General features: G+C 41.2%; 2 protein-coding genes across 3 annotated transcripts; one reads left to right on the plus strand and one right to left on the minus strand.

Moving 5' to 3' along the window:
* Positions 1–156: 156 nt before the first annotated feature.
* On the minus strand, positions 157–2,037 carry SMIM27 (small integral membrane protein 27). Of its 2 annotated transcripts, none has more exons than XM_030817590.1 (3): positions 1,490–2,037; positions 691–939; positions 157–373 (listed from the first exon to the last, which is right to left on the minus strand). In XM_030817590.1, exons 2-3 carry the CDS (start codon positions 733–735, stop codon positions 251–253), a joined length of 168 nt encoding a protein of 55 aa, XP_030673450.1. In that variant the 5' UTR covers positions 736–939; positions 1,490–2,037; the 3' UTR covers positions 157–250. The 2 variants fall into 2 exon arrangements, with proteins under 2 accessions (XP_030673450.1, XP_003263498.3); XM_003263450.4 differs by having other exon boundaries at positions 167–373; positions 1,376–1,507.
* On the plus strand, positions 373–12,718 carry TOPORS (TOP1 binding arginine/serine rich protein). The gene is made up of 3 exons (XM_003263443.3): positions 373–736; positions 2,214–2,408; positions 8,927–12,718. The coding sequence occupies exons 1-3, from the start codon at positions 734–736 to the stop codon at positions 11,864–11,866; spliced, it is 3,138 nt and encodes a 1,045-aa protein (XP_003263491.1). The 5' UTR covers positions 373–733; the 3' UTR covers positions 11,867–12,718.
* Positions 12,719–23,001: the final 10,283 nt, after the last annotated feature.

Below are 23,001 nucleotides of genomic sequence, written 5' to 3' on the forward strand. Positions count from 1 at the left end.
TGGAAACTTGATTGAAAAGCTTATTCCAACTATGATCTGACACTCGAGACTGTCAGATCTAGGTTGCTGTTAATTTTGTCATGAGAATGTAAAATACTAAAATCTGTAAGTGAAAAATTTGCATACTAGAGCTTGTTATAAAGGATAATGCAAAAATAAACTTGGGAACTTTGCATTATGAATTTTATTTTTAAATCTACATAAGCATGAGGGAAAGAACTGTATTTTCAGAGAATTAAATCCAGAGGAGTTACAAATTTTCATTCGTCCCAAAGATTTTGTCTGGGTATTTCTTCCTTAGCAGTCGTCTTGCAGACACCATTGAAGCATAGATGATGCAGCCCCAGGAGATTAAAACGATGGCAAGCAGCAACTAAACCAAAAATCGCAAAGGAGATGTGAAATGTGCCTGATATTTCCCCTCGCCCCCGTCAGGTTACCGTGTGCCATTGCTAAGGTGGGAATTAAAGTAACAAAATCGAATAAATGGAGTTCCAGTGGCGGGTACACCCAGCAGCCTTTACGTAAGAAGCGGAAGATCGTATCCTCCAGGAAGAGGCGGAGTCGAGGTGAGGGAGTGAAATGCTTAATTCAGGAATGGATTTTGGAGTTTCTGGGTGCTGAAGAGGCCTTTCCGCCTGCGGGCCTAGTGAGTCGACACGGTGGGGGCCCGCGATCCCTGGGACTTACCACTGAATAAATCCAGTCCAGCGTGCGACGACTTACTGGCTTCATGGTAAGGAGGCGGCAGCAGTCCGCGGGAGCTGGCGGGAGCTGCGGGCCTTACAGTAACCTCCCAGGCGGTGGCCGCCCGGCGGCAGCAGCCATCTTTTAGCCGGGCACGAGCGCCCGCCCACTCGCTTCGTGCAGCGCTGTCGCTGGCCTCTTCCGCCCGGAGTTGGGGGGGGGCGGTATCACGTGATCGGGGGCCTTGCCCGCCTTTTAGAGAGGGGAAATAAACGAGAAAATGTTAAAAATTGCCTTTTTTTTTTTTTTTTTTTTTGCCGACTAGAGAGATAGGAGATAGGCGTGCCTCCACTGGTTTTCTTTCTAGTTGCAATGCAATATTAATGCAGGATAAGGTGATGTCTTGTCCATTTAAAAGTTTATTTGAAAAACAATCCACGTTTTAAATATTACGTCTGGCTCTAAAGCTGGAAGAATTAACGCTTTCTCCCCCGCCCCCCCCCACGCCTCTCCGCATCTGATACCACACGATTTAGGTGGACGTTCTCCTGTTCATCTTTGACGTAAAAATACCACCCACTCTTTTATATGTGACAAATCGTTGTGGGAACCCCTGTAATTCGAGCCATTCTTCAGAAACGTATAGCGTGATGTATATCTCTAAGAAGAAATACGTGGGACGCGTTACTCGCCATAATGTACCAGTCAAGCAACAAGTGTTTGTTGAGCGTGTCTGATGTTCTTGAACGGCCGCGCTTGAGATACTAAGCCCCGAGCACGGCAGTTTGGCGGGCGAGCGTACCAGGTTCAGCTCTAGAATGTTTGGGACGTCACATTTGAGGCCTGAGGAGTAGAATCTGGCAACGGGCCGCTTAGGCTCTAGATGTTCTTTATACCTCGCAGTTGTCTTAAAAGACTTTTAGTCTAGATTTCAGGGAGTGGGAAGGGGAAGAGCGGAGAAAAACGTGGTCTGTTTAGGGGGTAGTCCAGGCCCTGTTTTGTTAGGTTGTCCTGTTTCTCCCCAGCCTGGAGGGGGTCCCTCTCTGAAGACTTTATAGGATACTGGTTGGGTTTTGGTTTGGGATCCCGTTGGACTCCCGGTGTTGCTTCCGGGAGGCGTACAACAGGAGGTGAGAGACTTCAAGTCCGTCTAACAATTCCCCTATCTAGACACTAGAGACAATTTCCTAAGTTTCCGCAGAGTTTGGTGAGGTTGAAACGACATCGAACTAGTTCTCGTGTTTTCCGGGTAAGTTAGGGGCGAACATTCAGTCAGTGTCCCCAGTGGCTGAGTACCAGTAACAAGATGGGAGGGTCGCGCTGCCCTCCTCCCGGGTCTGGCGCGGCGGGGGAGGGGCCGCGTTTCGGCCGGTGCGCTGGGCCCCGCCCTCGGGGCCGGCGCCCATCTGCTGCGCATGCGTGGCGAAGGCGGGTGTTGTGTTTTGACGCGCCGGGAGCTGGGGGGTGGGTCTCGCTCTCTGCCCTGCTTCCCAGCTGCCATTGGTGATGAGCGCTTTGCGTCACAGGGGTCGCAGCCGCCGCTGGGGTCTCCGCTGTCTCGCGAGGAGGGTGAAGCGCCCCCGCCTGTTCCCGCTTCGGAGGGTAGGCGGAGAAGTCGCCGGGTACGCCTTCGCGGATCCTGCCGTCACCGACCTAGCTTTCTGGGCTGCCGGGAGCTCGCGGCGAGCGCCCCAGCCAGGCCTGCGCCGGCATCCTCCGAGGTGAGTGAGATTCGGAACAATGGGACGCGGGGGTCGGAAGAGCCCTGCGAGCTGGTGCTCCCTCCTGAAGCAGCGCCTCGGGACCTGAGGGCTGCGGTCATGGCCTTCGGGGCTGTCCGGGCCTCGACGGGCCAGAGCCAGGGCCCCCGGGCGGCTCCTGCGCGCACCTGTGGATTGGTGCGGGCAGGCGAGGGTTGCTCTTCCCACAAGCGCTCCCGAGGGGCGCGAGCCTGGCCGTGTACTGGAAAAAGCTTGGTCTCAGGGAAAGGCAAAAAAGCAATGAGACTGAATCGTGGCGTCACCACTTACAGGATATGTGACCTTGCCTAGGTCCCCTAAGCCCCTGAGCCTGCCTGTAAAATGGGAATAACAATATTTAAGTTCATTGTGGTTATGTAATGCTCATGGTGCTTATCTTAGTCTAGTGGCAGTTCTGAACCAAAGTAAACGACTATCACCGTGGCTTTGGGACTTGTTTGTGTTGTGTTAAACATTCTGAGCAGAAATTGCCCGTGATTTATTCATCCATCAAGTTACTGCAGCTTTCCTCATGGGTTGCTGATTGTAGGCTGGAAGGGGGCAGTGCTGAGATGAGCCACATAGTGATTTAAGAGGAAAACGGAGTAGACCTTTTGATAGGTAATTTTCAAGATTATTTAAGATAAATTAAGAAACAGCTGCCCAAGATTTAAGTTAATAGTGGTGAGAGCTTTCTGGGTTTTGTCCATGAAATGCAAAGAAAGCTATACAATCAGCTAAAATCAATCATACTTGTCTGGAATGGGTGGTTTTAGAGGCGAACGGTTCCCAGCCAATTCTTTTTGCTGGAATTGGAATTAAATTTGATAGGATCTGGTCAGTAGATCCTATGACTTTTGTATCTTCTTTTGGAGTTGATTAAATGCAGTTCAGAGGGGTACAGTGATTTTTTTTAAGGTGGCAACAGGTAGGAACCAGTTGATTTTTAACACTTGGGTGATCTTTCTATTTCATCTACTCATGAACCCTTTTTAGTCACTTTGCCTAGAAATATTAAGTATAATAATTATATTAAGTATGATGATTATTTTGTTGTTATAGGCTATCCTCCGTCTGGACCCTTATTATAAGTTATGGGTGATGAGCTACTAAAATTCACTTCGTATCCACATAACATAAAGAACAGTGTTGAGTTCTTACTGTGCACCAAGCACTGTGCTAAGGGTTTTTATGAAGTATGTCCCGTCACACAACCACCTTTTCAATTCCATTTTAGAATTGAGAAAACGTGAGATTTTGAGAAAAAAGTTCCTCCAGGTTACACACCTAATAAGTGGTGGCGATTCTCAGCCTTGGCTCTGTATCAGAATTAACATCACTCCCGCAAATGTAATCAGCAGATGATTAAATTTTATACACAGTGTATGCCATAGATGACTTTTTATTTTTATTTATTTATTTATTTATTTTTTGAGACGGAGTCTTGCTCTTTCACCCAGGCTGGAGTGCAGTGGCGCAGTCTCAGCTCACTGCAAGTTCCGCCTGCCAGGTTCACGCCATTCCCCTGCCTCAGTCTCCCGAGTAGCTGGGACTACAGGCGCCCGTGGCCACGCCCGGCTAATTTTTTGTGTTTTTAGTAGAGACAGGGTTTCACCGTGTTAGCCAGGATGATCTCGATCTCCTGACCTTGTGATCTGCTCCCCTCGGCCTCCCAAAGTGCTGGGATTACAGGCATGAGCCACCACGCCCGGCCATAGATTACTTTTGGAGTAAGTCTGACTTTAATTCTACAGAGCAGTTATACTTCATGTATATCATCGTGCAGTTTTTCAAATATCCAGTCTCCTGAAATGTAGATTCGAGCTTCCTGATTCTTTATCTCCCCCATCCATTTTCCCTAGATGTGTGTCCATATTAATTGTCTGAAATTTCCCCGAATTGTTCTTATCTTTGTTAAAACCAGATTTGAGGATTTTTCGGGAAAGGGAAGTTTTGGCTTAATCAGTTTATACTAAAGATGGTGAACTTCATTTAGGATTTGGGAGACAGTTTAGGAAGTGCGACTGGAAGAACTGATTGTCTCCTGTGAGGAAATGAATAGTCCTAATTCCTAGAGTGCTAGGATGGAAAAACCTTAATGCAGGCTTCTTACAGAACCTGAAGCACTGTGTTTTTCATCGGGTCTACCTTTGCTACTTAAATTCAGAATGTCTCTTGCAAATCAGCCGCTCGTGTGTGTGTGTGTGTGTGTGTGTGTGTGTGTGTGTGTGTGTGTGTGGCAGTTTCGCTCTTGTTGCCCAGGCTGGAGTGCAGTGGCGCAATCTTGGCTCACTGCAACCTCCGCCTCCCGGGTTCAAGCGATTCTCCTGCTTCAGCCTCCCGAGTAGCTGGGATTCCAGGCATGCGCCACCACGCCCGGCTAATTTTTGTGTTTTTAGTAGAGATGGGGTTTCTCCATGTTGGTCAGGCTGGTCTCGAACTCCCGATCTCAGGTGATCCGCCTGCCTCAGCCTCCCAAAGTGTTGAGATTACAGGCGTGAGCCACCGCGCCTGGCCAGCAAATCAACCACTCTTAATCTGTATCTAGTCATCCCAGTTTTTATGCCTTAATTTGTAGTTTTAAACAGCTTTGTTAAGATTACATTCCGGGCCGCGGTGGCTTACGCCTGTAATCCCAGCACTTTGGGAGGCCGAGACGGGCGGATCTCAAGGTCAGGAGATCGAGACCATCCTGGCTAACACGGTGAAACCCCGTCTCTACTACAAATACAAAAAAAAAAAAAAAAAAAAAAAAAAGCAGACCGTGGTGGCGGGCGCCTGTAATCCCAGCTACTACTGGAAAGGCTGAGGCAGGAGAATGGTGTGAACCCGGGAGGTGGAGCTTGCAGTGAGCCAAGATCACGCCACTGCACTCCAGCCTGGGCGACAGAGCAAGACTGTCTCAACAACAACAGAAAGATTACATTCCATCCATAAAGTTCACCCGTTTAAAGTTTATAAGTCAATGATTTTTAGTATATTTACAGAGTTGTACAACTATCACAATAATTAATTGTAGAACATTTTCATCATCCCAGAAATAAACCTCTTTACTGCCCCAGCAGCAGCCACCAGCCTCATTTCATCTCTATAGCTTTGCCTATTCTGGACATTTCATATAAAAGGTATCATACAATATGTGGGTTCTTGTGAATTTTTTTTCATTCGTTTAGCATAATAAAAAGGTTCATCCATGTTACAACATGGTACCAGTATTTTGTTCCTTTTAATTGCCAAATAAAATTCCATTGTATGGATAGACCACATTTTATTAATCTGTTAATCAATTGATGGGTATTTGAGTTTCTCCTTTTGAGGTATTATGACTAAAGTTGCTGTGAATATTCATATACAGTTTTTTGTGTGGACAGGTTTTCATTTCCCTTGGGTATATCTAGGTGTGTAATTGCCGGGTCATATGTTTGACTTCATTTGCGTTTTAAAAAACATTTTAATTTAGCATTTAGTGATGATTTTGAAGAGCTAATTACTTATTTGATGATGTACATGCATCCCAATTGTTTGATGTTTCTTTTTCTTTTTTAAGATAGAGACTGGATCTCGCTTTGTTGCCTAGGCTGTCTCAAATTCCTGGCCTCAAGGGTCTCCTGCCTTGACTTCCCAAAGTGATGGGATTACAGGCGTGAGCCACCGTGGCCCGCCTCTTTGATGTTTCTGATGAAGACTGTTTATTTTGAAACGGGGTCTCATTCTGCCACCCAGGCTGGAGTGAGGTGGTGCAGTTATGGCTCACTGCAGCCTGGACCTCCCAGGCTCAGTTAATCCTCCTGCCTTAGCCTCCTGAGTAGCTGGGACTACAGGCGTGCCCATCATGCCCAGCTAAGATTATTCTTTTCAGCTAATGATTCCTGTGTAGAAATACAAGAATGAATTCTAATTTATTATTATTTTTTAACCTGTTATGGAGGACATTACCAGTCATTCATTCACCTTTTACCGTCAAAGTGGTTAACAGGCTTATAAAACTAGAGAAGGGAAGGGTAAGGTTTCATTTTTTTTTTTTTAATCATACTTTGTTGAGATTTTACTTTATTTGAACTTCAAGTTTACTACCTAATAATTCCCTTCAATAAATTCATTTTCAGCTGTAATTTTTATATGAACTGGAAGTGTTCAGAAAACACTAAAATTCTATTTCAAAGAACTAAGTGAAGATAAAATGTATTAACTTGGAATTCACGGGTCTTTTTTCCAAGTCCAGTAATCCTTTCATTATATAGAGGAGAAAACTAAAGTCTAGAGTAATGTGGTTTTCTTCACATTAACTAGAGCTAGTTCTGGGTGAAGCCTGGTCTTCAGTCCAGATCTTTTGATAACTTCTTTGATTCCCTCCCAACTTCTCTCTGTTCCTTCCCTCTACCACACACACAGTCTCTGAACTGAAAGGTTTTTATTTTTATGTGTGTGCTTCTTTAAATTTCCTGAGTAGGCAGATTAAAAAATGTTAAAAGTAGAGGGAAATGCTGAGAAAATTGTGCAGTATTAGGGTTTTAGAGTGTTTATGAATAAAAAAGCAGTATTATGTATTTATAATTCTGCTTTTCCAGACCTTCCAGGACAGTGATGATTTTTTGCATTTTCAGTTCAGTAAATAGAAGACTAGACATACCTGGACCCCTGAAGAAACGCTTAATTAGCATTAATTGATTCTCTATTAAGTTATGTTCTTGAGAAAGCCACGGTGTCCTAAAGTGAGCAAGTTTAATATGAAAGCTATGGTGGAATACTTGTATTTCAGTCATGAGTTTTTGTTGTGGGTTTTGTTTAATGGTTTTTCTTATAGTTTGTTAAGGCCAATGAGTCTATTTAGAAAATTACAATTCTGTTATTTGATTAACTTGACCCCAGTTGACTAGTGATGGAACTTCCTGTGATAAAGGAGGTGGAGGAAGATGAATATTAGGCCCGGGAAACCAAGGGCCTAGTAGTTTTTTGTTGTTGTTTGTTTGTTTGTTTTGAGACAGAGCTTCACTCTTGTCACGCAGGCTAGAGCACAATGGTGCAATCTCTGCTCACTGCAACCTCTGCCCACTGCAACCTCTGCCTCCTGGGTTCAAGCGATTCTCCTGTCTCAGCCTCCCAAGTAGCTGGGATTACAGGTGCCCGCCACCATGCCTGGCTAATTTTTGTATTCTTAGTAGAGACAGGGTTTCACCATGTTGGCCAGGCTGGTCTTGAACTCCTGACCTCAGGTGATCTGCCTGCCTTGGCCTCCCAAAGTGCAGAATTACAGGCATGAGCCACCACGCCTGACCCCCCAGTAGTCAATATATTCAAAATGATTAGTATAAAATGCAGCTTTGGAGTTTATGAGATAAAGCCAAAATGCATACTAGATTTCAGCTCTAGCAAAGTTTTGAGCCAATGTAAACTGATAAAACAAACTGATCTTTAATATTCTAGTCATCCATATGGGAAAGGATAATAGGGAAGGGGACCAAAAACATGATTTCAAGATATTCTGTGGCCTGACTTTTGGATTAAAGAAAAAAAGCTAAAGGAAGACTTATTAGGAATGCTGAATGGAATAAGTTATTAACTGAATATAATAGTGTAGTAATAATAGTAATACAGTGTAGTAATAATAACAGCTAACATTTACTCAGCACCTACTGTGAGCCAGGCACTGCCTCTTGGCTGCTTTTTCATTTATTATTTAATCTTCACTAAAAGTTTCCTCTCCCTTTTTAAAATTAGCTTTCTAAGGTTGAGAAAAGAATCTTTCACTAAAAACCATAGGATTGGTTTAAACAGGTGAACTTTCTGGTATGTAAGTTATATGTCACCAAAGTTGTTTTAGAAAAGTACATATAAAATATCACAGATAAATCAGTCGGTATTGTTAGTGGCATATGTATATGAAAGGTATAAAGCCATGCATAGAAATAACATCAACTGAGGACTGTGGTGTTTTTGTTTTTTGTTTTCTAGAGAGTGATAGGAGGGGAAGATAAGGGGCATAAGTGGTGGATACATGGGTATTTGGTACTTTTTTTTTTTTTTATATGTCAGATATTTCTCAAATTATTTTTAAAAAGAATAATAGAATGTTACATAATATTTGAGAGCTTTACTATGTACCAGGTGCCTTTTCTAAGGGCTTTTTACATCTTCACAAACCCTGTGAGGCAGATTCTGTTATCACTGACCTGCAGATGAAATTAAAGCACAGAGATACTAACTGGCACATAGTCACGCTGGTAGTGTGGAACCAGGATTCAGTCTTAGGAAATCTGACTTCAGAGCTTATGCTTTAAGCACTATATTATGGCCTCTCAGCTTTAATAGCTGACTCCATCAGATCATAGACTATCTACCAGTGTCCCTTTATAACCAAAACACAAAAGTAATGGGGTCCACTTTAAGTATATTTTCCACCAAAAATATGTTTTCCAAAGGTCTTTATTTGCATTTTTGTTGAGACTATTTAGTCATTCCTCTAATATCAGGTTACTGATATATTTCTTTCCCTTTTACAGATAATGGCATCAGCTGCTAAGGAATTTAAAATGGACAACTTTTCACCTAAAGCTGGCACTAGCAAATTGCAACAGACGGTACCAGCTGATGCATCTCCTGATTCTAAGTGTCCCATATGCTTGGATAGATTTGATAATGTGTCTTACTTAGATCGCTGCTTACATAAGTTCTGTTTTCGCTGTGTACAGGAGTGGTCAAAAAACAAAGCTGAATGCCCACTATGTAAACAGCCCTTTGATTCTATTTTCCATTCTGTGAGGGCAGAAGATGACTTCAAGGAGTATGTCCTAAGGCCTTCGTATAATGGTTCTTTTGTCACCCCTGATCGACGATTTCGCTACCGTACAACTCTGACAAGGGAACGAAATGCTTCTGTTTATTCACCTAGTGGTCCTGTGAACAGAAGAACAACAACTCCACCAGATAGTGGAGTACTATTTGAAGGGTTAGGCATTTCAACAAGACCTAGAGATGTTGAAATTCCTCAATTTATGAGACAAATTGCAGTAAGGAGGCCAACTACCGCAGATGAAAGATCTTTGCGGAAAATTCAAGAACAAGATATTATTAATTTTAGACGAACTCTCTATCGTGCTGGTGCTCGAGTTAGAAATATTGAAGATGGTGGCCGCTACAGGGATATTTCCGCTGAATTTTTCCGTAGAAATCCAGCTTGCCTTCACAGATTAGTCCCCTGGTTAAAACGTGAACTTACAGTTCTTTTTGGAGCTCATGGATCTTTAGTGAATATTGTCCAGCATATTATCATGAGTAATGTTACTCGCTATGATTTGGAGAGCCAGGCATTTGTGTCTGATTTAAGACCATTTTTACTTAATCGAACTGAGCATTTTATACATGAATTTATCAGTTTTGCCCGATCTCCTTTTAACATGGCAGCCTTTGACCAGCATGCCAATTATGATTGCCCTGCTCCTTCATATGAAGAAGGCAGCCATTCTGATTCTTCAGTCATAACAATATCTCCAGATGAGGCTGAGACTCAAGAACTGGATATTAATGTAGCCACTGTTAGTCAGGCACCATGGGATGATGAAACTCCAGGACCATCTTACTCAAGCTCAGAGCAGGTACACGTTACTATGTCTTCTCTTTTAAATACTTCTGACAGTTCAGATGAAGAACTTGTCACAGGAGGAGCCACGTCTCAGATACAAGGAGTACAAACCAATGAGGACCTAAATAATGACAGTGATGATTCTTCAGATAATTGTGTCATTGTTGGGTTTGTTAAACCACTAGCTGAGAGGACCCCAGAACTTGTTGAACTGTCCTCTGATTCTGAGGACTTAGGTTCTTATGAGAAAATGGAGACAGTGAAGACACAAGAACAAGAGCAATCTTACAGTTCTGGTGATAGCGATGTTAGTAGATGCTCATCTCCACACTCTGTCCTTGGAAAGGATGAACAAATAAATAAAGGTCATTGTGATTCTAGTACAAGAATCAAATCAAAGAAGGAAGAGAAACGATCTACATCATTGTCATCTCCCAGAAACCTAAGCTCATCTGTAAGAGGAGACAGAGTATATTCTCCATATAACCATAGATACAGAAAGAGGGGAAGATCAAGAAGTTCAGATTCACGTTCTCAGAGTAGAAGTGGGCATGATCAGAAGAATCATAGAAAGCATCATGGGAAGAAAAGGATGAAAAGTAAACGATCCAGAAGCAGGGAAAGTAGCAGACCTAGAGGGAGAAGAGACAAAAAGAGATCAAGAACGAGAGATAGCAGTTGGTCCAGAAGAAGCCAAACTTTGTCTCTAAGTAGTGAAAGCACAAGCAGATCAAGGTCTCGTAGCAGTGATCATGGTAAAAGAAGATCACGGAGCAGAAATAGAGATCGTTATTATTTAAGAAATAATTATGGAAGCAGATACAAATGGGAGTATACTTATTACAGTAGAAACAAGGACAGGGATGGGTACGAATCATCTTACAGGAGGAGGACTCTGTCCAGAGCTCATTATTCTAGACAGTCTTCAAGTCCAGAAGTTAGAGTTCAGTCCTTTTCTGAAAGAACAAATGCTAGGAAAAAAAATAATCACAGTGAGAGGAAGTATTACTACTATGAAAGGCACAGATCAAGGAGCCTGTCTAGTAACAGATCAAGGACTGCATCTACCGGGACTGACCGGGTGAGAAATGAAAAGCCTGGAGGGAAACGAAAATACAAAACACGCCATTTGGAGGGTACTAACGAAGTGGCTCAGCCATCTCGTGAATTTGCTTCTAAAGCAAAGGACAGTCATTACCAAAAGTCTTCATCAAAATTGGATGGAAACTACAAAAATGAGAGTGATACCTTTTCAGACAGCCGATCATCAGACAGAGAGACAAAACACAAAAGGAGAAAAAGGAAGACCCGGAGCCTAAGTGTAGAGATAGTTTATGAAGGAAAAGCTACTGATACAACTAAACACCATAAAAAGAAAAAGAAGAAACATAAGAAGAAGCATAAGAAGCACCATGGAGATAATGCTTCACGTTCCCCAGTTGTAATTACCATTGACAGTGACAGTGATAAGGATTCTGAAGTAAAGGAGGATACAGAATGTGACCATAGTGGTCCTCAAGACCCTCTACAAAATGAGTTTTTGGCTCCTTCCTTGGAACCATTTGAAACTAAAGATGTAGTTACAATAGAAGATGAATTTGGTGTGCTGGACAAGGAATGTGATATTGCCACACTTACTAACAACTTGAATAATGCCAACAAAACTGTAGATAATATTCCACCTCTGGCAGCTTCAGTTGAACAAACTCTCGATGTAAGAGAAGACAGCACCTTTGTTTCTGATTTGCAGAACCAGCCCACTAACATTGTGTCTATTCAAACTGAGCCATCAAGGCAGTTGCCATCTCCACGGACATCATTAATGTCAGTATGTCTTGGTAGAGACTGTGATATGTCTTAAAACTGCCAAAGCATTTCATTGAGAATTCTGATGTTATAAAAAGAAAAAAGGAAGAATGTCATCTACTGCAGTCTATTTAAAGATGACATTTGGTGAAAGCTCTCTTCCTCCTTACAATATTTTAAGTGATTTTTGTTTTTTTGGTGTTAATTTGTAAAAATCATTATTTGTTCAAAATGTATGTCCAACCCTCAAAGATATGCACTTTTAAGTGAAGAAAATGATACTGCTAGCAGTTTATTTAAAACTTGGGGTCCTTTTTAAATAAGAAAAAATATATAAATTTTAGAAGTTATTTCATAAAGCCATATGGTATTGACATATTTTTAAGGTAGTCAATGAGTATTTTTGAATTTTTTTTTTTTTTGAGAGTTATTCTGGAAATGTGTTATAAGCTAGGAGAATCCCTTTGGACAGTCTTTATTTTTCTTCTTAAAAATTTATATGATTCAAAACCATTTCTTCAGGTTAAATTGAGGCATTTTAATCTGCACAGTTTATCTTCTGCCAAAATAAAAATTTACTATTTCCTTTATATACTTGTTTATCTGGACTGCCAGTAAAACAAATGTGTATTCAACAAAAGAAAAAAAATAAAACAATAACACTTTAAAACAAGAATCAGACATTTTCCTATGCAGTATTTTTTTTTAAAGTTTATTTTAGTAAAGTTAAAATCTTGAATGTAGCTAAGGGCATAACTATGTCATAAATACTGAACTTCAGGTGAACAAATACTTTATAGTTTTAATTATTTTAGTTCTTTGATTTTGAGGAGTGTCTTATTTGCTTTCTATCATCAGTAAAAACAGTATTTAACTTGCTAAATAAACATGAAAAACCCTTGTCATACTTCTTTTACATTGGTTGTTCTTTTATATAAAGTGGTTATGTTTTATCTTGTTTTAGGGATGATAAAATTACATCTATGCTGATGTAGGGTTGCCACTGAACAGTGGAGCTTGAGTTAAATCTTAATTCAGCCTTCAGTTTGCCTTTGCCTTGCTACCATATTCATGCCTTGCTACCATATTCATTCTTTATTCAGTAGAAATTGCAGTGCCTACTATGTGGCAGGTTCTGCACTAAGTTTTTTGTTTGTTTTGTTTGTTTTTGAGTTGGAGTCTGGCTCTGTTGTCCAGGCTGGAGTTCAGTGGTGCAATCTCACTTCACCACAACCTCTGCCTCCCAGGTTCAAGCGATTCTCCTGCCTCAGCCTCCCGAGTAGCTGGGACTGCAGGCACGCGCCACCATGCCCGGTTAATTTTTGTGTTTTTAATAGAGGCGGGGTTTCACTATGTTGGCCAGACTGGTCTCCAACTCCTGACCGCGATCCGCCCGCCTCAGCCTCCCAAAGTGCTGGGATTACAGGCATGAGCCACTGTACCCGGCGGTTCTGTTTTATCAATAGAGCAAAGCAGATAATGCTCCCTGTCTTCATGGTGCTTATGGACTGTTAAGACATATTTATGTAAGTATAACATTATAAACTATCATATGTTCTCTGAGGAGAAAGTATAATTCTCTTACAAGTGAATGGGGACCTAATCATGCTTGGACGTAATAGTTGAATCCAGAAAACAAGCCAGCATTAACTGGGGGGAGGAATTGCTGTTGGCAAAGGATCCAAGGGCAGATGAAGAGCCTAGCATATTCCAAGAACTAAAAGCAGGATTAGACAAAGGACAGGGTGGGAACAGTCTTGGTAGGCCATGTTTAGAATCTGTTGTTCTAAGGACAGTAGAAAATTAAGAAGAATCTAAAATTGATGTTGGCAATTTTTAAGTAAGCTCAGACATTGAGAAATTGTGGGAAGACTGTAGTTGATCAAGAAATACACATTAAATTTGAAATTACTTTGTAGTTACAATGTAATTTTTCTTAAGTATTAAAAACAACACTATTCCACCTGGTAATTTCACATCATGTTTTCCATTAAACATTTAATGAAAACAATACATGGCACCATCATTCTTTTGGGTGTTCAAGCCAAAAATTGCCAAGTCTTGATTCGTCCCTGCTCTTCAGCCCCCCTCATTCAGCTGCCAAATCCTTGGCACTAATGATTTTTATGATTTTTCTATTGTGTCTATACCATTCATATCCAATCTGGGTAGCCAAGATCTCTCATCTGTGCTACCATAATGGGTCAGCCTGCATTCATTGTTGGTCTGCACCCACTCCTTTCCCCCATCCATTTGTGACGCAGCACTGAAAAGTTTTTTTTTCTCTCTTGAGACAGTCTCACTCTCGCCCAGGCTGGAGTACAGTGGCACAATCTCGGCTCACTGCAACGCAACCTCCACCTCCTGGGTTCAAGCGATTATCCTATCCCAGCTTCCCGAGTAGCTGGGATTACAGATGCCCACCACTACATCTGGCTAGTTTTTGTATTTTTAGTAGAGATGGGGTTTCACCATGTTGGCCAGGCTGGTCTCGAACTCCTGACCTCAGGTGATCTGCCTGCTTTTGCCTCCCAAAGTGCTGGGATTACAGGCATGAGCCACTGTGCCCTACCGATTTTTTTAAATTTTCATTTCATCTGCTTCTTAAAATCCTTCAGTAGCTTCCTATTCTCTTAGGATATTAAAAGCAGACAAAAAATCCAACAACATGATATGGTTTATAGCTTTCTGCCTAATTAGGCTGTGGCCCATTTTCAGCATTTCTGTCACTTCATTTGGGCTCATGCCACGCTAGGCTGCTCCAGGGCTATGGAGGTGCTGCTCCGTACTACGTGAGAGCTTTCATTCGTGGCAGTTTTCTTCTGCTGGAAACTGAGCTCCACCCTGGCTAAACTAGATTTCTGTTAAAAGTGTGCCCTCTTCGCACCTCCCCAAAACTGCTTCAAACAACTCCAGGCTCCTTCAGACCACGCATCACAATTAGCAGTTGATTACTAAATGCCTTATCTCCCACTAGTCTGAAAGTTCTGTGAAACTATGTATCAGTGTAGTGCTAGACTCTTTCACTACTTGACAACCAACATGCTTAAAACACCGGATGAATGAATGGGACCTGGAGAATTTGAAAATGAGCTGAGGCCTGCTTTCAAGAAGCTCCACTATCTATAAACTTTTAGAATAATAGTATATTCTTTTAATATGTTCATCTGAATTCAGTGTCCATGCCATTTTATTTTACCTCAGGTTCTCAGTGTAGTGACTTTTGTCATTTAATCTATGTAAGAAATGTAACTAAACCATTCATGCTTCCTTACTCATGATCATGATCCTGAGGTTCACAACACGAAAATTTGTTACTACTTTTTACCTCCTAGTCCAAGTAGTGGAGTTCAATCTTCCCCAATTTCTAGGCTAGCCAATCTAAAAGGCCTCACTAACTCATCCAGTCTGTAGTAAAGATGGGCAGTGTGTACAAAGGGGCTTACAAGAGGCAAGCTGACAACCCACACTTGCTGAGAATTCTAACCTTGTGAAGAATAATTGCAGTCCGCTGCCAGTGCAGGATGTAGACATGCTGAGCAAGCCAGTAGCACATCTCTGGATGCAGAAAAATTTTTGGAAGGCACTTTGGGGTGCTGGAACCCAAGTGTGATCTGGTTTAGGCTGTTGCCACTCCCAGTATTCCCACCAACAGGGGCAAGGAATGGGAAGTGGAGAGGGAGGAGTTTCCCTGTATCAAAACCCTTGATTTCCTCAGCATTCAGTGTGGATGCACTTTTAGAAGAGTATAGAGTTTAGAGGGGTATAAAATCAAAAGGGTATGCATTGTTTTTGTTTTGAAACTTAAAGTGGGAGGGAGACGGGAACCTTTTTTGGGAGAGAGCCTCTTGAGAAGGAAAGGTTGACTAATGAAACAAAGTTCCTGAATGGGAAAGATGGTCCAGAGCACAGAGAAATGAAATTAGCAATGGACAAGCAAAGGCAAGTCTTATTATAAAATGGCAGGAGGTAAAAATAGACAAAAAAGTATTTGTGGGTAGATGCGTTAAGATGAGGTAATACATGCCCTAAAGCCTCTCTTTTCTCTATGAAATAGGAAGAATGCCATCTTCTGAGAAGGTTGGATCATGAGGAGGAGTGGAAAAAATGCCCCTTGAAAGGCACAGAGACAGGGTTAAGAATTGCTGATTAGTGTTGAGGCCTCACCTGAGATGGGATATTTGAATTTGTAGGACACTATGATTTGTGACTTCTTTTTGTCCCACCAGCATTCAACATTGGAAGTAGAAGCAGAAACTAATGTTGGACTTATAGTATTCATTTAGTATTTTTACTGAGCAAATGAATAAATGTGTGGATTTATGATTGGATGTTCTGGATGTGAGCAGTAAAAGGACAAAGGGGCAAGGGAATTGAGGGATAGAGTGGCGAGAATAGCGGAATTGATGCATTCTGTTGCCTGGACTGAGTAGGGAGGGAAGTGAAGCTATGACATGACCAATATACTTGGAGAACAGGGAGAGTTTCAAGGGATTCATTTTCCAACGGGGTTCCAGTAGGTACAAGAGCAGGAGTAAGAAGACTATATATATATATATATATATTAGAGACTGCCTAATTGTAGGCATTGTTGGAAGTAGGTGACTGAAATTGAAACGGGTGGAGCTGAAGGTGACTGGAATTGAGAATAATGATCTGCAAGGCTTTAGGTATATCCTCAACAAGAAAGACATTCTGTGATGGCAGGTGATATAGGATGGAGAAGAAAATAGTTGTGTTGTGATTATATCTTCCTTTAAATTATATTTGTCTTCACAGCAGCTGGCATGCAGAGAAGATTTAAAATGTGCTGAATAAATGATTATTTCCTCATTCTTGGTTTCTAGTCAAAATCTGAATCACTTAGTTATTAGAAAACTGTGGGATATGGCCATTTTAAAAAATACAGTAGGATTAGTTGTTACAATGTCATGAAAATCGGTAAGTTCTTTCCTATTTTACCTGCAAAGATACTGGGCGATGGTAAATAACATTGGATCTGTCCTTGAAGAAAGCAAGAGGCAAGGAAATGGAGTTCAAATTAGGCTAAGCTCTGAGGCCAAATTCCTACCTGTAGAATCGGTAACTGTGGTTGCTCTAGAACATTGGGTAATATACTTTTATATAGACACAAGGGGGCAAAGTTAGGCATCTTCTACAATTTGCTTGGAGTAGGCTGGTTCCAGCTTATCTGCATGACTGTTTGCACTGTAAATAGGTAAATAGTTCTCTCCTGGACAAGGGGATATCCCTTTGCTTTTCTATTTGTAAAACTCATTTATTCATCAGGCATTGAGTACATAGAGTCCAAGAGTATTCTAAATGCTAGGGATATAAGGATGAATAGGATGGAACCAACAGGAATCTTAAAGAAGGTAGGAATGGAACAATAAGATTTGTTCTTAAGAAACAACTAGTAGTAATGTAAAAGAAGGTTTTGAGTAGGGAAAGCCTCAGAAAAAGACTGTTTAAGAAGCTCTTGTCTTGATGCAGTGGTTCATGCCTGCAATCCCAGCACTTTGGGAGGCCGAGGCAGGAGGATCGCTTGAATCCAGGAGTTTGAAGCTGCAGTAGCCGTGATCACGCCACTGCACTCCAGCCTGGGTGACAGAGTGAAACCCTGTCTCACACACAAAGGAAAAAAAAAAAGCTCTGACTAGTAGCTCAAACCAGATATCAGAAGGGCCTGTACAAGAACAGGGACAATAAGGATCCAGAGAAGGGGCTAGATTGGAGATTTCTGAGGTACACGAGACAATATTTGAGTACAATTTAAATGAAGATGGGCTGTGAAGGGGAGGGAAAAGTCTGGGATGACCAGACCTTTTTTTTTTTTTTTCAATATGAGAGTTGGATGCATGGTGATACCAATATCCATGGCGAGAAATACAGGAATAGGAATAGGAATAGTCTGGGGAGGAAAATTAGTTCAGTTTGAAACTAAGCAGCCTAGAGTTGTGCTATAGTAGCTGCTAGCCACATGTTGATATCAAGCACTTAAAATGTATGTGGCTGGTAAAACCTAGGAGTTGAACTTTAAATTGTATTTGGTTTTAATTAATTTAAATAGCCACATGAGGCTAGTGGCTACCGCATTCTTTATTTTTAATTTATTCTTTTTAGTTGGGTTATGTTTCTAATCCACTCTTTTTTTTTTTTTTTTTGTAATGTTGTAAAGGTATACAACATTCCCACCATCACAAATGAAATAGAAGATACTCATCAGGAGGAAAATTTCCAGTGGGAGTCTGAAAATTGGAGTGTGAATCTTGGAGGCAAGATTGGGGCTAGAGAAATGATTTGGAGTTGCTTTGAAACAGAGTAGTACTGAGGCTGTGGGAGGATGAGATACTCCAGAGGGGAGGCAGAGCAAGAGAAGCAGACATAAGTGAGAATTCTAGGGAACATAATATGAAAAGTTGGCTGGCAACAGAAAATAAGCTTTCAAAAGAGGCCAAGAAGTGTTTCCCATAGTCCCGTATACTTTCTTTGCCTCTTCGATTTTATGTTGTGTCTCCCGTATCTAATACAGTGCCCTCGTCACTATGGAACATAGACTTTTTGAGAGGTTAATCTTATTTTTAGGTTCTTGGGAGCACCTCACTTTTATCTTCATGTGATCATTATATTAGAAACCGTTGCTTTGGTGGAGCAGGTTAGGCTGCCTCCAAGGAAATCTAATAGGATTTTTAGAATATAGGACTGGGAAGTACCATCTTTAGATTCTACTCTGTCAGTCACTCTCCTTTGCTTTCCTTCATGTCCAGTTATGATTTTCCAGATAATGTTTTAATCACTCTCCTTGCACCACCCTCCAACTCACTTGCCCTTTCTTTCATCATTTACCTACTTTAGGAGTTGGAAAACTTTTCCTCTAGGGCCATACACAGGCTGTGTCACATAATCTCTGTTTTTTCCTACACTTTTTTTCAAATTGAGGTGGAGCTTTGCTTTGTTACCCAGCAGGGTCTCAAACTCCTGGGTTCAAGCAGTCCTCCCACCTTGGCCTCCCAAAGTGCTGGGATTACAGGTGTGAGCCGCCATGCCTGGCCTACAACACTTTCTAAATGTTAAAACAATTTTTAGCTTTTGGTCTGTACAAAAACAAGACACGTGCCAGATTTGGCATGCAAGCTGTAGTTGGCTAATGCTTTACCTAGCAAGATCTCAGTCTGGATGAACCCAGCTCTTCAGTTGTACATACATGCATGCTGCTAAGTATCGTGAAGGAAATCAGTAACTGGTAACTGTGCAGATTGGTGTATATCAGCTTCATAAGCTGTATGACATTAGAGGGCAAGTTTTTGTAGTATTTTTGCTCATTGTATTTTGCATAATGGCTGTTTTACACCTTTTTCTCCTCAAACCTATTTCTCTCTACCACCCATATATTTTAGAGATAGGATTGAGTGACTGGCTGGGCAGTTATGATCAGCACAGGCTCAAACAGAAACCCTGCCTGTTTACCAAAACCAATATCTGTGTCATATTAGTTCTTAGAGATACTGCCTGCCAAGATTGTCTTGACTGGCATTCTTGTGTGTCTTCAGTCAACTTGTGGGTCAGCTGATCTAAGGCTTCACCTGGGGTTACTGGGCTCTATGTGGTTTCTCATCCTCCAGCACGTTGGCCTGAGCTTGTTTACGTGATCTGACCAACTCATCTAATATAAGCAGCCCCATTACTCCTTATTCCTTTTTCTACTTTATTTCTCCTCACAGCACTTATTACTATATAACATCTACTTTTCTGTCTGTCTCCCTCACTAGAATGTGGTAAGCTCTAAAGCCATATTCTCCACTTTTGTCATGGTAATACCATTCTCCCAGTTGCTCAAACCAGATACCTGGAATTTATCCTCGATTTTTCTCATTCCTTTCCTCTGCCAGCCACTCAATCCTGTCTCTAAAATATATCTCAATTAACTTCTTACACTCTCTGCCACAATGTCCTTATCTATGCCTTATCTATGTCCTTATCTCTTACTTGAGTCACCTCCCAACTGATCTCATTCTGGCTAGGAGCCAGAGAGGTTTTTAAAAAATGTAATCAGATTATGTTATGCCTTGCTTAAAACCCTGCAGTATGGCCGGGCGCGGTGGCTCACGCCTGTAATCTTAGCACTTTGGAAGGCTGAGACCATCCTGGCTGACACGGTGAAACTCTGTTTCTACTAAAAATACAAAAACAAAATTAGCCTGGCATGGTGGTGGGCGCGGGAGAATGGTATGAACCCAGGAGGCAGAGCTTGCAGTGAGCCTAGATGGCACCACTGCACTCCAGCCTGGGCGACAGAGCAAGACTCCGTCTCAAAAAAATACATAAATAAACAACAACAACAACAAAAAACCCTGCAGTATGTTATTGCACTTCATTCCTTGCATTAAAAATGCTGCTTACTATTTCAACTCCACTGCAATATCATTTACCCCTTGCTCACAGAGTTCCAGCTACAAGCATCTTGCATCTTTCACTTTTTTTTTTTTTAACTCTTTAGTGCATTCTGTCTCCCTGTATGGAATACCCCTTTACCTGTTTTTTTTTTTTTTTTTTTTTTTTTTTTTTTGAGACGGGGTCTGGCTCTGTTGCCCAGACTGGAGGGCAGTGGCGTGATCTTGGTTCACTGCAACCCCTGTCTCCCAGGTTTAAGCAATTATCCTGCCTCAGCCTCCGAGTAGCTGGGACTACAGGTGTGTGCCACCACACCCAATTTTTTGTGTTTTTAGTAGAGATGGGGTTTCACCATGTTGGCCAGGCTGGTCTCAAACTCCTGACTGCAAATGATCCACCCGCCTTGGCCTCCCAGAGTGCTGGGATTACATGTGTGAGCCACTGTGCCCGGCCTACCTGCTCTTTTTGAATAGCTAATTCCTTCTCGTTCTTCAGGATTCAGCTGAAATGTGACCTCCTCAGAAAGGTATTCCCTTATCACTGTATTGAAATAGTTTTCTCCATGTCACTTCACATTTGGCAGTTACTAGTTGTGTTATTACATCTTTATTGTGTCTTCTTCCTCCTTCAATCAGACTCTAAGCTCTTGACAGAGACTCTTTTCCACTTATCTCCATGTATCTAGTATTTTTCACAGTACCTGACATACAGTAGATATTCTGTAAATATGTTGAGTAAATTAATGCCCAGGTGAGGAGATGGTCTAAGACTGAGATTTTTTTTTTATTTTTAATTTTTAATTTTATTTTAAGTTCTGGGGTACATCTGCAGGATGTGCAGGTTTGTTACATAGGTAAATGTGTGCCATGGTGGTTTGCTGCACCTATCAACCCATCACCTAGGTATTAGGTGGTAAGATATCACCTAATCCTTCTATGACACTCCCCTTCTTTCCTGGCCTTGGTCAAATTTTACCTATGAATCTGTCAAATCATTCCATTTCTGGAACTTCAGTTCTTTCAGATATAATCTATACTATAATTGTTGATGTTTTCTAAATCTGTTGTTATTCAGGGATACATTATTTCCCACTAGTAGCATAGAAGGAGACATGTCTTTACCTTTTTAAAGGAATTTTGGATCTGATTTCTTTTTCTCAGCTAAAACCCAAATCCAGGTATTGGCAGAGTAGCTTGCATGAGATAATAATTATAAACCTAGGCAAAACATAAGGGTATAAAGAACTTGAAGTCACTGGAGGGCAACCAAAAAGCAGAAACTGGAGGGAATTAGACCCTTGAAAGACGGAGATGACACTGTATGAGAACAGTTTCTTGGGCGTTTCATCTGAGGGTCATCCCCGGTCCACAGGGAGACTGGAATGCAAGCAGAGCGGCACAGTCATTGTGTCAGAAGATGGACCCTGGGGCTGCCCGAGTGACTGCATTTTGAGGGAGAAATTTCAGAAAACAGACAAAGAAAACAAGCCCTAAAATTTTTGTATAACTTTTACTCAAATCCTGACCCTGAAATGTACACGTGCAGGGAAGATTCCAAAAAGCCCATGTAAGCAATAGCTGGAAAGCTGAAAGGGCTCAGTAGGTACATTTCAGTCACCACGACAGGGAATATAGAACTTGGAGGTTGAATCCCACCAACTTAGATGGGCTGAGAAACATGTAGGACTTTTCACTGGAACATGCAGGGCCACAGCTTACTGTGGAAGACTGACTCAGGACTAAGGACTTACCCTGCAAGAAGGGCAAAACTTGAAACAGACCTACTACAGTGTGTAAACAATGCCTTTGTAAGTTTAAAGTAATTCACTGGTAATTCAGTGGAATGCTAGAACAAAAAGTAATACTCTTGAGAGTAAAATAATAGAATCCAGAGATTCTATAATACATCTATAGCATCCAGTATAAAAAAAATACTAGACATGTGAATGAACCCATAGTCAAGTGAAAAAGCAGTCACCAAAACAGGTTCCGAGATGGAATTCGCAGACAAGGGCTTTAAAGACACTATTAGAAATACGTATATGAACTTAAAGGAAAAGATGGTTATAATGAATGAATAGATAGTGGTTCTCAGCTGAGACATGAGAAGTAGAAAAAAGAAACAATGGAAATCCTAGAACCAAAAACCAAAAAACCTGAAATGAAAAAGTTACCGGAAGCCTTAACAAATTGGAGAAGACAGAAGTGAAATAAAATTAGATGGAAACCAGTGTTTACCAGAGGAAATGAATAGCACCATGAAATAGCAAACAGCACGGAAAAACAAAAACTAATTTTTTTCTTATTTTACTTAAAAGGCAACAAGCTATAACAAGGTTTATAACATTGTATTATTGTAGTATGTATTTTATAACATATAGAAGTACAGTTTCAGACAATGATAGCAAAAAGGATGGGGTGGAATTATATGGTTGTGATGATCTTATATTTTACCTAATGTGGTACAATATTCTAAATAGATTGAGATAAGTTGAGGATGCATATTATAATCGCTAGTGCAACCACTAAATACACACACACACATATAAAATAATATATAGAGTGTATACATATATATGTATATGTGTGTATGGAGAGAGACCTATAGCTAAAAGAATACGAAGAGTTATAGCTAAAAGAGGTTAAAGTTATATTTGATTAACGTACATCCAAGGAGTCCATTTTACTGGATGACACAGCAAAACCCTGTCTCTAAAAAAAATAAAATTATTGAACTAAAAGTTTGTTCTTTGAAAAGATGCAATTGGTAAATCCCTGGCAAGACTGATTTTTTAAAAAG

The sequence above is a fragment of the Nomascus leucogenys genome, chromosome 8 (assembly GCF_006542625.1).
Source record: "Nomascus leucogenys isolate Asia chromosome 8, Asia_NLE_v1, whole genome shotgun sequence".
Classification (NCBI taxonomy): Eukaryota; Metazoa; Chordata; class Mammalia; order Primates; family Hylobatidae; genus Nomascus; species Nomascus leucogenys.